Source organism: Rhinatrema bivittatum, chromosome 6 (assembly GCF_901001135.1).
Source record: "Rhinatrema bivittatum chromosome 6, aRhiBiv1.1, whole genome shotgun sequence".
In the NCBI taxonomy this organism is placed as follows: domain Eukaryota; kingdom Metazoa; phylum Chordata; class Amphibia; order Gymnophiona; family Rhinatrematidae; genus Rhinatrema; species Rhinatrema bivittatum.
In genome coordinates, this window is record NC_042620.1 from 343,640,486 (window position 1) to 343,654,650 (window position 14,165).

The following is a 14,165-nucleotide window of genomic DNA, read 5'->3' on the forward strand; positions in this document are numbered from 1 at the left end:
CACGCATAGATTTTTTTTTTACCTCTAATTCATTGATTTCTCGGATTGTTACTGCTAAGATCTGTCCCATTTTAATCTCCGATCATGCCGCAGTTACTGTCTCCTGCTCTCTACTACAACCTCTTAAAACTCAGCATCAATGGCGATTTAATGCGGCGCTTCTTGAAGAATCCGATTTTAAGCCTCTTATTGACCAAAAAATCACTGAATATTTCCGCTTCAACACTACTGAGGACATCTCTCCATCTTCTTTATGGGAGGCTTTCAAAGTAACCATCCGGGGAGAGATTCTGAGTTATACTGCTCGTCGCAATAAAGTACGCAAGGAAGAATTGTTGGCTCTTCAATGTTGGGTTGCAGATCTGGAGGCAGAGTACTTTCATCGTACTACCTCAGCTTCCTTGACGAATCTGACTAAAGCTAGATATCAATATAATCTTCTTCTTAGTTCTAGAGTCAATTTGGGTATTTTTTCTTCCAAAGCTCAATACTATGCTGGTAACAACAAATGTGGTCACTTACTTGCTTCCTATTTAGTGAAAAAATAAAAAAAAAAAACGTATTGTCACCATTATGTCTTCTTCTAATAAACCATTAACAGATGAAGCAGAAATTTTGCAAGAGTTTCAGAACTTCTACTCGTCTTTATATCAATCTGAAGTTTCCCCAATGACTGCCTCCTTTACAGACTTTTTAGCATCAATAGCTCATCCATCCTTATCTATGGAACAAAGGTTTCAGCTAGATGATCCCATCACTTTGAAAGAAGTAGAAGCGGCCATTGCTTCCTTGGCTCCTAATAAGGCACCTGGTCCAGATGGATTTACCTCGAACTTTTACTCAGCTTTTCAATCATCACTCAGTTCTAGATTGCATGATTATTTTTCTTCATTTCTGTCTCCTAATGGTATGTCTCCCTCCTTTTCACAGGCATGTATTGTTGTAATTCCAAAGCCAGGTAGAGACGATACCTGTACTGCTAATTACAGACCCATTTCATTATTAAACACAGATTATAAAATTTTTGCCAAAATTTTAGCCATCCGTCTTTCACGAATCATGAACATTTTAATAGACCCTGACCAGTCAGGTTTTATAAGGCATCGCCTTATCAATAACAATGCTCGTCTATTCCTGCATATTCAACAAGAGGCTTTTTCAGACCCAATTCCAACTGTGGCAGTGTTGTTAGACGCAGAAAAAGCCTTTGACCATGTTGAATGGCCCTTTTTATTTCATATCCTTCAATGGTATGGTTTAGGACCCAATTTCTTAACATGGATACGCTCGATATATGCGTCTCCTTCTGCTTTTTTATATATTAATCAACAAATGTCTTCTTCTTTTCCGCTGTTTCGGGGAACCCGTCAGGGGTGTCCCCTCTCCCCACTTTTATTCAACCTGGCTTTGGAATCATTACTTTCTGCCATTCGCCAATCGGATCAGATTCAGGGAGTACGCATTGGTGATGAAACATTCAAATTGTCAGCTTATGCCAATGATGTTCTGCTATTTTTACAGAATCCTGATGTAACTCTTCCATATCTTTTCCATCTTATTTCTTCTTATTCTTCTATATCCGATTATAAGGTTAATTGGCATAAAACTGAACTCCTTCCTTTAAACTATTCTGCTTCTTCCCTAGATTTCAATTGCTTTTCCATACAAAAGGTAACCAAAGGTTTGAAATATTTGGGAATACGATTTTTTACTAATCCCTTGGACACTATTACTCAGGGAGAAAACTCCGTTTTACAGAATGTAAAAGATTTAATTTTACGTTGGTCTCCCCTGCATTTAACCTGGTGGGGTAGATTGGATACGATCAAAATGGTAGTAGCTCCAAAAGTGTTATATACTTTATCCATGCTCCCCGTTTTTTTTCAGTGGAGTTTTATAAGAACATAGAGAGAATTTTGGTTAAATTTTTATGGAAAAACAAAACGCCTTGAATTGCTTTATTTAAACTCAAGAATACTAAATTACGAGGAGGAGTCAACTTTCCCGATTTTTATATGTATCATCAGGCATATATTCTGCAACAAGGATATCACTTCTTTGATTTTGAACAGCTTAATATAGAATCGCCCCGCTGGCTATCAATTGAGCGTTTGTGTAATGCTCCTTTTCCCTTGTATTGTTTTCCGGGCATGAGAATTCTTCCATATGCTGCTGCTAACCCCATATTAAGGTCCCAAATAGAGCCTTTTTGGAGTTTGATTCACAAATACCTGATATAGCTTCTAAGTGGCGTACATCTGGTCTCGCCCCGCTTTGGCGGAATGCCATGCTAACTGCAGGAGGTAAGCCGCTTAGTTGGCCAATTTGACAAACCTGCAATATATGGCTCTTATCTTCTGTACTAGACTCTGGTAACCTCATGACATTTCAGCAATTACGTACTAGATATGGTATACCCTCCTCTCAATTTTATGCTTGGTTACAATTGCGTTCTCTGCTTCAGAGAAGCGTGTTAAGTAAATTTGCAATGGACAAAGCCTCCCCATTATTGGAATTTTATTATACCCAGGGTCCAAAAGGCCATTTAGCATCTGGGATCTATAAACTTCTTAAAAGTTTTTCTCAGCGTTCTGCTATACAATCCTTAACCCAAGTATGGTCTTCTGATCTTGAGATGGAGATTACGTCTGATATGTGGAAATATTTTTGGTCATCTACCATTCATATTTCCCTATCCGTGAGTCTAGTACAGTCCTCCTTTTTCATAATCCACAGAGCGATATGGACTCCTTGGAAGTTACACCGGGCTGGCATGATCACATCTCATGACTGCTGGTCCTGCTCGGCCCCTAAAGCCACGTTTAGCCATATGTTTTTCCATTGTCCCTTAGTGTATGCTTTTTGGAATCAAGTTTGGCATACAATTGTCTGTATCCTACCGATTACTCTTTCACTTTACTACTCTTTAACAATTTTGAAAGGAGCGGACCCTTCTTTACACCTCCAACGCCCACATCGTAAATTGGTAGATTTTCTTTTAACCATAGCTCAATACAATATCATGTCAAACTGGAAACATAGTGAGTTTTTGTCAGAACATTTATGGTGGAATACCGTATGTTTATTCTCCAAATATGAGAAAGCTATGGCAAAGAAATTTGGTCATCTAGGTAAATGGGCTCAATGTGGAAGCCATTGGATGACTATATTGCCTCTCTCTAATTATACTTGTTCATTGGTGTGCTGATTCTTTTGTCTCCTTCTGGTGTATCCGCTAGTGTTTTATTTTTTATCCCTGTTTTTCTCCTCTGTTTCTTCATTATCTTTAGTTAATCATTTTTTTTCTTATTTTATACTTTTTGCCATGTACCTTATTGATTTATCTGGGTAAGATTGTCAGATATTTGTGGTTCTATTCTTTATATTTTTTGTTTGTATTTTTGATGTGAAAATCAATAAAATATTTCAACATAAAATAAATGGCACAACCCGGGGTCCCACCCCACCCCGCTTGGAAGAGACCACTACCCCAAGAAAAAGTAATTTTTTTTTAAACATAAAACCCCATCACAATTCCCATCCCACTCCCAGCCCTTCCCTTTTGTTAACCTCCCCTCTTCTGCAGAGCCAGCCTCCCCATGGGCCAACCCAACCCACCTTCCTGACCACTCCCCCCCCCCCCGACTGACCAAATTGTGCCTGATGGTCACCCTTTGCCCCATCACTGTCATTTAAATACAATAGTGCATCCCTTCAACTAAGCGTCAGCCCAGTTTCTGCCCATCTCCTTTCCTTCCCATCAATTATAAGCATCTAAGCCTTCTCCAGAAAGAAATATTTCAACATATTTCCTCTGAGTCCACCTCCTTCCAAATTCAGATATTTCCTCTGAGTCCACCTCCTTCCAAATTCAGATCACAGCCCCTTCTCCTTCATTCTTTTTTCTAATATAAAATGCTACTCTCTTGTCGCTCATGGAACCTTGCCATCAATGTATAGATATACATATACAGGATATTTATTTATTTATTATTTTCTTTTAATTTATTATTAACTTTTATTTATATAGATATATAGATATATGTATATTGTACATACAGCTTATTCCGCTATAGCAACAAGAAACATCTGAATTAATTGCATCTCATAAATACTGCTAAAGAAGAGAAAAACTGTGGTTTTTAAGCTGGACAAAAATATCCATGTCATAGTTTCATGCCTGATAGTAACCCAGTTATTTCAAACTGAGGAAGCAAACAAACAAACAAAAAAATTCTTAGAACTGTGTATTTTTCTTTCCATTCAGAAAACGGATTGAAAGCTGGAAAAGATGAACAGCATCCATCAAAATCCCGAATGTCAAAATCCCGAATGTTTTTTCCAAATCAAGAAGAACGCAGTAAGTTTTGTCATGTTCTATGTTTATTTGATTCAAATTTGATGACAAACATTTCCTAGCTGCACAACAGAGGACACATAAAAGCGAGAATATGTGGGGTTTGAATCTGCCTGGATCATATTGATAACAGGTCCGCTCTGTGAAAGATGTGATACACATTTTTCTATATCCGCAGAACGAAAGATTTCTTTTAAATTCAGGCTCTGGATGTTTGGAAGGAATTAATATTGTATGTCTGACTGGGTTTTACCTATTTTTTTTCATGTAACAACTATTGATTTCTGGAGAACATGTTATATAGCAGGTTTAAGTTAGGAGGTTAACTTGTAAAACATGTGGCTACAATTTTGCTGATACTTTATCAAAGTATTCCATGTGCACAGGATATGTTTCTATTACCTGAGCCAGGATAAGTAGCTTTGTTACATGTCCTAAATGTTACATGTTCTATAGGGAAGTGCTTTTGTTTGAAAGGACATTGACAATGTCTATAATCATAGAAAATGTAATTTTTAACCCCCACTTTCAATTATGAAAAAAAAATGTCTGATTATATCTGTTCCTAAAAAAATCTTTAAACCAAAAAACAATAATTGTAAGGTAGAAAAATGATAGTTTCATCTATTGACCACTCAAGAAAGCACCATCCTTATGTTGCTATCTGGTCTAACTTTGTTTTATAATATATAGAAACATAGAAATGACGGCAGAAAAAGACCAAACGGCTCATCCAGTCTGCCCAGCAAGCTTTCGCATTAACTAACCACCTTCCACCCAATGTGACAGAATAAATAAAGAAATACAATGCGACTATTTACCAAAACAAACAAACAAAAATCCTTCCTGCTCCAATGAAGTAAATTGAAACAAAATAAAATGACATTTTTTTATCCTGCACATTCCCGTTGTTCTGCGGTGAATGAGAATGTGATACTGTGCTGCCTGGGCAGACGAGGTTGCTCTTCTGATAACCAGGATGCAGTGCTACACCTAAGCCAGGAAACCTGCAGCAATACACGGCTGTGAGAGCACTGTGACGATGGACCAAGATTAAAATGTGGCCCTGGCACTTAAAACACACATACCCACATGCTCTATATAAAATATCACTTTATTATACAATGAATCAAAAGGTTGAAGTTCAGAGAATTCTATTAAAGTGGACTGCAACAAACAAAGAACATGCATATATCCAGTATATATTTTACAATGTATTATCTTATTTTTGTCTTAGCACTATGGGATGAACAACTCTGTATGCATTCACTTCTTTCTGCAACTCTGCATATAACTCAGTCGAAATCAAGATTTCTGGAGGCCGTTTCTTACTATCGACAAGGAAGGCTTCCCAGTGTTCCTGGGAATCAGCTGGGTTCTTAATGAACGGCAGTGTGGGGAAGCTTTCCTCACGTGAGACACGTGTGAGGGACTTGGAAGGAATTTGTATGTTGGGTCTATCACATTATAGGCATCGCTTAATAAACAGGGCAGTCATAACATTTGAATAGTGCACTTTTTGCAAGTGGAGTTCTTTTTTTTCCCCACCCGATTCTTCACTGCTGCTTGCCACCACTATTTCTTCCCGTGCTCTGCATCTAATGTCTGCATCTAATCTAAGTTTTTAGCTTATCCTAGTGCTGCACTAAACTTGTTAATTCACTATCTAAAGTTTCAACTGTGGCCCTTGCATCAAATGTCAGTACCCAGCTGCTTAAGGCTTCCAACCTTAAAGGTGCATTTTCAAAGATTGCACATGTAAAATTAAGATTTAAGCATCTAAAATAGCATATACATGAGTGCATGCTATTTTATGAACTCTAACTACTAGAGATGTGCAGGAGGTGACTCAGTAGGTTTGGGAGGTGACCGAGTCGAAGAGAACCATCTGTCACGAGGTTCACAATATCCGCGAACCACAGTCTCCGAGGCCATTCTGCTGCTACGAGAATGACCGGCCCGTTGTGAAGTTCTATTCTTCTGAGTACCTTTCCCACCAGAGGCCAGGGTGGGAACACATAGAGGAGGATGTCGCGAGATCAGGGCAGCACTTGGGCAGGTCCACTACTGCAAGTAGAGCAAGTTGCCTCAGCATGATACTGGTCTTCATTCCTGTGTCCCTGGTCTTCGTCTCTTCCCCCCCCCAACAAAATGACATGATACAAAATGATATGGCTAGACCCCCCATTATTAAGCACTCATCTAAATTCTGGTTCTTTTTGTTTATTCTTTTCTATTAAGAAAGAAGAGTAGATGGTTTATTAGAAAGATGGAATTTACTGGATGACAGGTAAGTCACGGAAATGTTTGTATGCGAGCATACCATTTTTAAGTGCACTATAAAAGAAATCTTTTTAAAGGGGTCTTTGTTAGACCCTCCATAAAAGCCCAGGAAAAAAAAGCATTTAGCCTGGTCCATGTTAAGACAGCCAGAAGGGAATCCTGGGCACATAGCCTTTTCCCTGGGGAGAGGGATAAGCTGCTAGGGCCAGGGGGAAGAGAGAGGCCACAGACGTGCGGAGAAGGAAGCAGCAGTTTGCTAAAGCTGCTTGTCTCTAGGCCTACTGCACTTTAGCTTCCAACACTGCTGAGGTAAGCAGGCTCTGGATTGTTTGACTTTTGCCTGTATATAATAAAAGTCTAGAGGACTGGCCAGAGTGTAGGCCACTGTCCTCTAGCAAGCCAAAGGCCATTCATGCTGAGTTACATATTTATTTTGCCAACAAGTACACTTCTGTTTGTTAACAGGTATTGCTTTTCTTCCATGAAGAGGGATTGCTAAAGGTAAGTTCTCCCTCTTATTTTCTTCTAGTGACATTGGGCTTTAACATGTTATTGCAATAATCTCTTTCTGTTTCTTTTCACTCGCAGGTTTTAACATTTTTCCAGGTAAGAAGGAATAAACATTAAACAATCAATGCTGTAAATTATTTCGCCTTTTCCCTTTAAATTCCTTCTTCTTCTTTCTCTTCCAGCAGATACTGCACACAGGATCACAATCAGGGAAGATTTAAGATCCGATAGTCACTCCTGCCTTGTATATTTGTGGTCTATTGGAACCCGATTCTTTGTCTTAAATCCTCTTATGTTTATGCTTTTTCAGGTTTTACCCTGGCAGAAGGTATGTTCAGCTATTGGTAATATGTTTAGTGTTTTGCCCAGTTTGCAGATTACTGTTTTGTTAGAGCTCTGTATGATCTATTTTTTGTAATAAAGTTTTTTATTGAAGGAAGTACTAAGACAAAGCAATAAGTATAAAAACAATAACAAAAACAACAAAGTACATACCTTCTTTTACATTTGCACATCCCCAGATCCAACCCCCCTCCCTCGGATGTAAACAGCGATCACCACTTCAACAAAAAAAAAACAAAAACATGTGTACTCATATGGCATCGTCCAGAAACAACTAACCAACAAAAGATAACAGGCACGTAATATACATAAACAAATGTATGTATGGCCAGGGTGGCACACCCAATCTCGCATATAAAATAAAGTAAATAGCAAACAACAAACTTCACCCTAATGGATGGCAGACTATCTAGCGCCACATATAGTGGTCCTCCCAAAGAACTCCCTATCAAAGTTTCTCCTTCGGGAGTGGAGCCAAGATTTGCGTGTGAGGAGGCAAGGAATCATAATAAACCCTCCATATGTCTGCAAAAAAACACTTTTTCTTATAGGAAAAACGTTTGTATTTTGTACCATGTTCCAATTGATAAAGCTCTGTCATTAGGCTTATCCACAGAGGCTCTGTGGGTGCATCCCGATCCAACCAACGTAGTAAGATGCACTTTTTAGCAATGAGACACGCTTTGGATAGAAAAAGGACATTATCAATATTGGTACTACTGTCACCATTATCATTGTTCAGTAGGCAAAAAGAACAGGACCATGTAACCTCCATGCGAAAAAGCTTGGAAAGGAAAGCTCTCAAATTTTCCCAAAATGCCTGTATTCTTGGACACTCCCAGAGACAGTGAATCAGTGAAGCAGGAGATTGAGGGCATTTAGAACATTCAGGTGAGGTAGTAACACCCATTTGATGAGCTCGTGTCGGAGAATAAACTATCCGATGGAAGATTCTCTGCTGTAATTCCCGTAGCGCCACATTACCAGACACGTGGAAGAGAGCAGTATACGAGTGTTCTAACATGGATACCGTCAGCTCTTCCATACAATCTTCGGACCATTTCGCCAGCAGTCTTTCGTATATTCCATAAGAACGGTTAGCACAATAAAAAGAATACAGACAAGATAAATTGCCTTTCTTTTCTTGAAAACATGATAATAAATCAGCATAACACGTATTATCAATAGTACCACGTGTATCTTGTAACAATAGTCGAACCTGGGCTCTTAACTGAGCATAAAGCAGAAAATGAGCAGGACGTAAACCCAGTCTCTCCCGACATTGAGCAAAAGAGTAGATATCACCTGTAGTTTTATCCACTAAATCAGCCAGGGGCCAATTAGAAGCAATCTGAAAAGTGTGCGTCATAGGTAGCGGAGTATGTTGAGCGAGGCTCGAGATTCGCATAGGGTATTGGAAAGATACACGATCCGACAGTTTTAATAATCTACGTGTTATGCCCCAAACCTTTCGAACAGTATGTACTAATTGGTATTTCACTGTTATAGTCTGAGACCCTGGTGGAGGTGAATGTAGGAGATATGTGGGTTCCCACGGGGTGCAAATATTTTGAATCAGCTGAGGATCAGTGTACTCGGCTGTGCCGTAGATCCAGTCTCCCAAGAACCTCAAGTTCGCCGCCCAGGAATAAGACAAAAAGTCTGGCAGACCATATCCACCCTGACATCTCGGGGCCATTAAAGTTTGCAATGGGAGACGTGCTTTTTTCCCCCGCCATAGAAAACGGTGCAACCCCTTATACAAGGTATGAAGATCTTTAGACAAAATAATAAATGGTAGCATCAGAAATTTATAAAGAATTTGTGGGGCAATTACCATTTTTATGAGCGCAATGCGACCCTGAATAGAAATCGGGAGAGAGTGCCACCCCTCCATTTTTGCAATAACCTTATTGATCGTAGGGGGAATATTCAAAGAGTACCAACGTTTAGGGTTGGAATGGATAATAATACCCAAATATTTAATTGTGTTGTCTGCCCATTTAACCGGAAAATCCGGCCATGAATCACGCAAGGTACCACAGATGTCCAGAGCCTCCGTCTTGTCCAAATTAAGTTTGAAGCCAGACAATGACTGGTATCTAGTAAATACCCGCAATGCCCTTGGGAGAGAAGTGCGTGCTTGAGACAATAAGAGCAAAAGGTCATCAGCAAACAACAGCGTGAGGTAGGTCCGAGGACCTATCGCTATGCCCTTCACCCCAGGAGTGGACTTTAATGCGCTCACCAATGGCTCCACAGTCAATATAAACAAAAGTGGCGAGAGAGGGCATCCCTGCCGTGTACCCCGAGCCAAATAAAATTCTTCCGAAAGTACCCCATTAACTAAAATGCGGGCTGAGGGGTTTGAATATAAAACGTTAATGGAGTCAAGTATCCGGCCGCAGAACCCAAACTTTGCCAAAACTTTCCGCAGAAAGGGCCAAGACACCCTATCAAACGCCTTTTCGGCATCACATGTGACAAGTAAAGGGTCCGGCTGCGCAGAAAGTTGACATGTCTCTAACGCAGTTAATACCTTGTGTACATTGACCGTGGACCTACGGCCCGCCACAAATCCCACTTGATCGGCAGATACCAGCAAGGGTATCAGAGGCTTCAATCTGGTCGCCAAAATCTTAGCATACAATTTAATATCTAGATTGAGGAGTGAAATTGGCCGATACGATGAAGGTATCATAGGGTCCCGACCCGATTTAGGGAGGACCACAATAGTGGCCACTCTCATAGTGCTAGGCATTTTCTGTGTATCGACCATCCTCTCAAACACGTTTTGAAGCAGTGGGGTCAACTCTGTGGATAGAGATTTATAAAATAAGGCTGTCAGACCATCTGGTCCCGGGGCTTTGTGGTCGGGAAGGGCTTTTATGGCATCCGCCACTTCCGCTAAGTCTATGGGCTTTTGAAGGGACGCTAATTGTTCCCCTGATAATTGAGGCAGAGCTAGTGTAGCAAGGAATTGGTCTATATCAGTTTCTGTCACCGGTTCCGCCGAATAGAGTGTTTTGTAATATTGAGAAAAAATGTGTGCAATATCTGGGGCGGTCGTCACTATCTTTCCCGAGGCAGTTTTCATGTTAGTTACCAGTTTGGAAGCTTCTTGCGCTTTAATTAATCGGGCTAGGAGCCGCCCCGCCTTATTGCCATGTTGGAAAAACTGGAACTGTTGAAATCTTAAGGTCCTTGCCGCTCGTGTATGGAGCAAGTCATTTAGCGCTACCTGAAGCGTTTTGAGTTGGGGTAACAGCGCCTCAGTTCCAGAAGCAATAATTTGTCTCTTCAAGAGACGTTGTTGTGTTTCTAACGCTAAGATCTCCGCATTTAATTGACGTTTTTTGAAACTAGAATAGCTGATTATGGCCCCCCGCAGAACTGTCTTCGCTGTTTCCCATAAGAGCGTCGGGTTATCACTATGTTGGCTGTTAAATTCCATAAAGTCCACCCATTTCTGTTGTAAGTACTTAGGAAATTCAGGGTCAGTCGCCAAATGGGAGGGCAATCTCCACTGACTATTAGAGGCACCGCCTCGCTGTCCCATAGTGCCTACTACTGGGCTATGGTCTGAGACGGCAAGAGTTTCTATAGATGCCGCTGAAAAACAAGGGAACAAGTTCTCTGATATGAGAAGATAGTCAATGCGGGAGCATACTGGATGGGCCCGTGCCACATGAGTAAACTCTCGTTCCTCAGGGTGGAGGGCGCGCCACAGATCCACCAAGTGGAGATCCCTACATAAAAGGTTGGGGCCCTTGGCTTCACTAAGTTGTCTTCCCTTCCTCGGTGGATGTCTGTCTAGTACATAATCAATGACAAAATTAAAGTCGCCTCCCATAATAATCGGAAAATCTCCCATAGAAGTCAGAGAAGTCAATAGACGCAAAAAGAAAGCATGATCGTATGAATTGGGGGCATAAACCGATGCCAAAATAATAGGGGAACCCATGAGAAGACCCTTTAAGAGAATGAAACGGCCATCTGGGTCAGCCACCTGAACTTGGCATGTGAAAGAAATGTTTTTATGAAGTAGAATTGCCACTCCTCTGCTTTTGGAGTTCCCCGTGGCATAGTATAGCTGCCCTACCCATTTTTTCTTCAGTTTAATAATTTCTGTCGGGAGAAGATGGGTCTCTTGGAGAAATGCTATATTTGCATGTAATCTATTAAGTCTAGTGAGAATTTTCTCTCGCTTGACCGGTGTGCCCAAGCCGGCCACGTTCCAAGTGATAATCTGAGAAGTCATTGGGCACGTGTGTCAGTTAGATCTTGCAGAGGTGCCGTTAGGCATCCTATAAAACTTATACTATCTGGGTGCGCATGGCGGACCGCTCCCATATCTTCCTCTACATTGAAGTGTACCACCCCCACCACAACTGGCTTTAATACCTGTAATATGTGCAACATTGCCATGACAAAACCACAGAGATCCGCTGTGACCATCCCTGTTACCCCCCCTCCCCCTCCCCGCCCCAGTCTGTTCTCCTGCCAGTCCTCCGCATGTTCATGACACCCAGAACACTCATAGCAGAATCACAGATAGATATTCCCCTCCCCTTACCAATCGAAATAGTACCCCGAAGGGTTGGAGAGCACGAGGTGTCACAATGTGCTCAGCCATCCCCCCAAACAGCATTCAAAATAAGCTGACATAAGCCAAGCATGATATACATTATGTAGTGAGCTGCCTCTACCACAACTCACAGAATTAACATATGATATTGATAACTGAAAAGCATAGAAACTCAGCTTTCCTTATTCTAATACCAACTATGTATAAACCATGGGTAACATGTGGTTGATGTAAACAGGAACACCCCAGCAAAAACATCACTAAGACAGATACCACACCATTTGGTCAGTGAAAGGAGCTGAAGTACCAACAACTGCTGCCAACAGCAGCATGGAAAAGTTAAGAAAAGATGAAGATGTCGTTCGTCATTATTCAGACCTTGCGCAAGTATTCAAATCTGAATATGGCGGTGAGAAGAGTAACTCAAGATGGCGCTGCAGTCTCTGCGCCTTGCATGTTGCGAACATAGCTCTGTGCGTCACTCGCCGATGTAAAAATTTTAGTGGAACCTTGATGGGAGATTCTCAGGCGAGCAGGAAACATAAGCGCAAAGCGAATATTCTTCTTATAGAGATCCGAGCAAACGCCATTGAATTCCTTCCGTAGGAGAGTCACTCTGGGAGAAAAATCCTGAAAAATCAGGATCCGATGATTTTCATAAAGTAACTCCCTTGCCTTCCTGAAGTGTTGTAAGACCAGTGATTTGTGAGCAAAATGAAGAAATCTGGCTATTACAACTCGCGGGCGACCCCCCTGAGCGCCCTCCATTTTGCGGCCAAGTCTATGCGCCCGTTCCAGCAGGCCTCCCGAGGGGGACGCTAAAGAGGGTACCACGCTTAGGAGCCAGGCCTCGAGCACTCGCGGGATGTCTGCGTCCAGTACCGCCTCCGGAAAACCCACGAACCGGAGATTATTCCGGCGGGACCGGTTCTCAAGGTCATCCAATTTTTCGTCTCGAAGTTTTGCGGTTTTTTCTAATTCATCTACACGGCGTTCCAAGGCACTGATGTCATCTTCCGTGAGTGAAACTCGGCCTTCAACTCTATCCACGCGGGCGTCTATCTCAGTAAAGGAGGCTCTAACCTCCGCAATTTGTTCGGATAGCTGGTGTAAACGGACATCTAAGGCCGAGACCACCGCATTAGAAATTTTCTCCTCCAGGGATTCCTCCCCGATGTCCTCTCCCGAAGCCGGAGCAGCCGCCATTTTGGATTCCGGGGCCCGCGATTTCTCTTTGTCTTTTTTTACCGCTCTCGTAGCCATAAGTCGTCGGAGGGGATTCGCAGAGGTGCCCTGATAACTTGGAAGAAGGATAAGTACAGCTCCGAAGAGTTAGTCAGCAAATTTGCAGATTGTAGAGGCTGTTAGGTTGGGGTGATGGCCGGAGCTCAGTCAGCACGCAGCTATCGAGCCCACCACATCACGTGATCTCCTGTATGATCTATTTAAATTAATAAAATGTTTTGAGATCAGGAAATGTGGTATGTCTGCAACAATTGTGAGCTCATGGTTGATGGGGTCCTCACAGTAGGTGATCTCTTTATCCCTTTCTGTCTAGTCCTGCACTCTGGATCTCAGGGATTACTCTGAGCTGTATCCATGCTCCCTATACTTACTAGAGATGTGCATTCGTTTATGACGAATTAGGAAATTTCAATGAAATTGCCTAATTCATCGTGGTACGGAGGCCCCGCCCCGAAATGGATTTTCCCCGAACTATGAGAAAAATGTGTTTTTTGGGTTTGTATGGAGGGAGGGGCACATTTTATTGTTTTAAATAAAAAAAACCACCCCAAGCATTAAAATTTTGTATAATACAACCCCCCCCCCCCCACCACCACCACCACCACCATCCCAATCCCTCCCCAAGACTTACTAACATCCCTGGTGGTCCAGTGGGGTCCCGCGAACGATTTCTCCCTCCATGCCATTGGGCTGTCCAGCCTGCCTCGCATCAAAATGGCGCCGATAGCCTTTGACCTACTATGTCACAGGGGCTACTGGTGCCATTGGTCAGCCCCTGTCACATGGTAGGAGCAATGGATGGTCCTCCAGGACTTGCCAAAAGTCCCTGGTGGTCCAGTG

At 41.9% G+C, this 14,165-nt stretch overlaps 1 protein-coding gene across 1 annotated transcript in view; it reads left to right on the top strand.

Annotated features, from left to right (window-relative positions):
• Positions 1–14,165, top strand: part of LOC115093320 — a 211,272-nt gene that overhangs the window by 95,620 nt on the left and 101,487 nt on the right. Inside the window, exon 3 of the mRNA XM_029604958.1 lies at positions 4,268–4,360. Coding sequence (XP_029460818.1) covers positions 4,318–4,360 — 43 coding nt within the window. The 5' untranslated portion in view covers positions 4,268–4,317. The remainder of the gene's footprint in view (positions 1–4,267; positions 4,361–14,165) is intronic.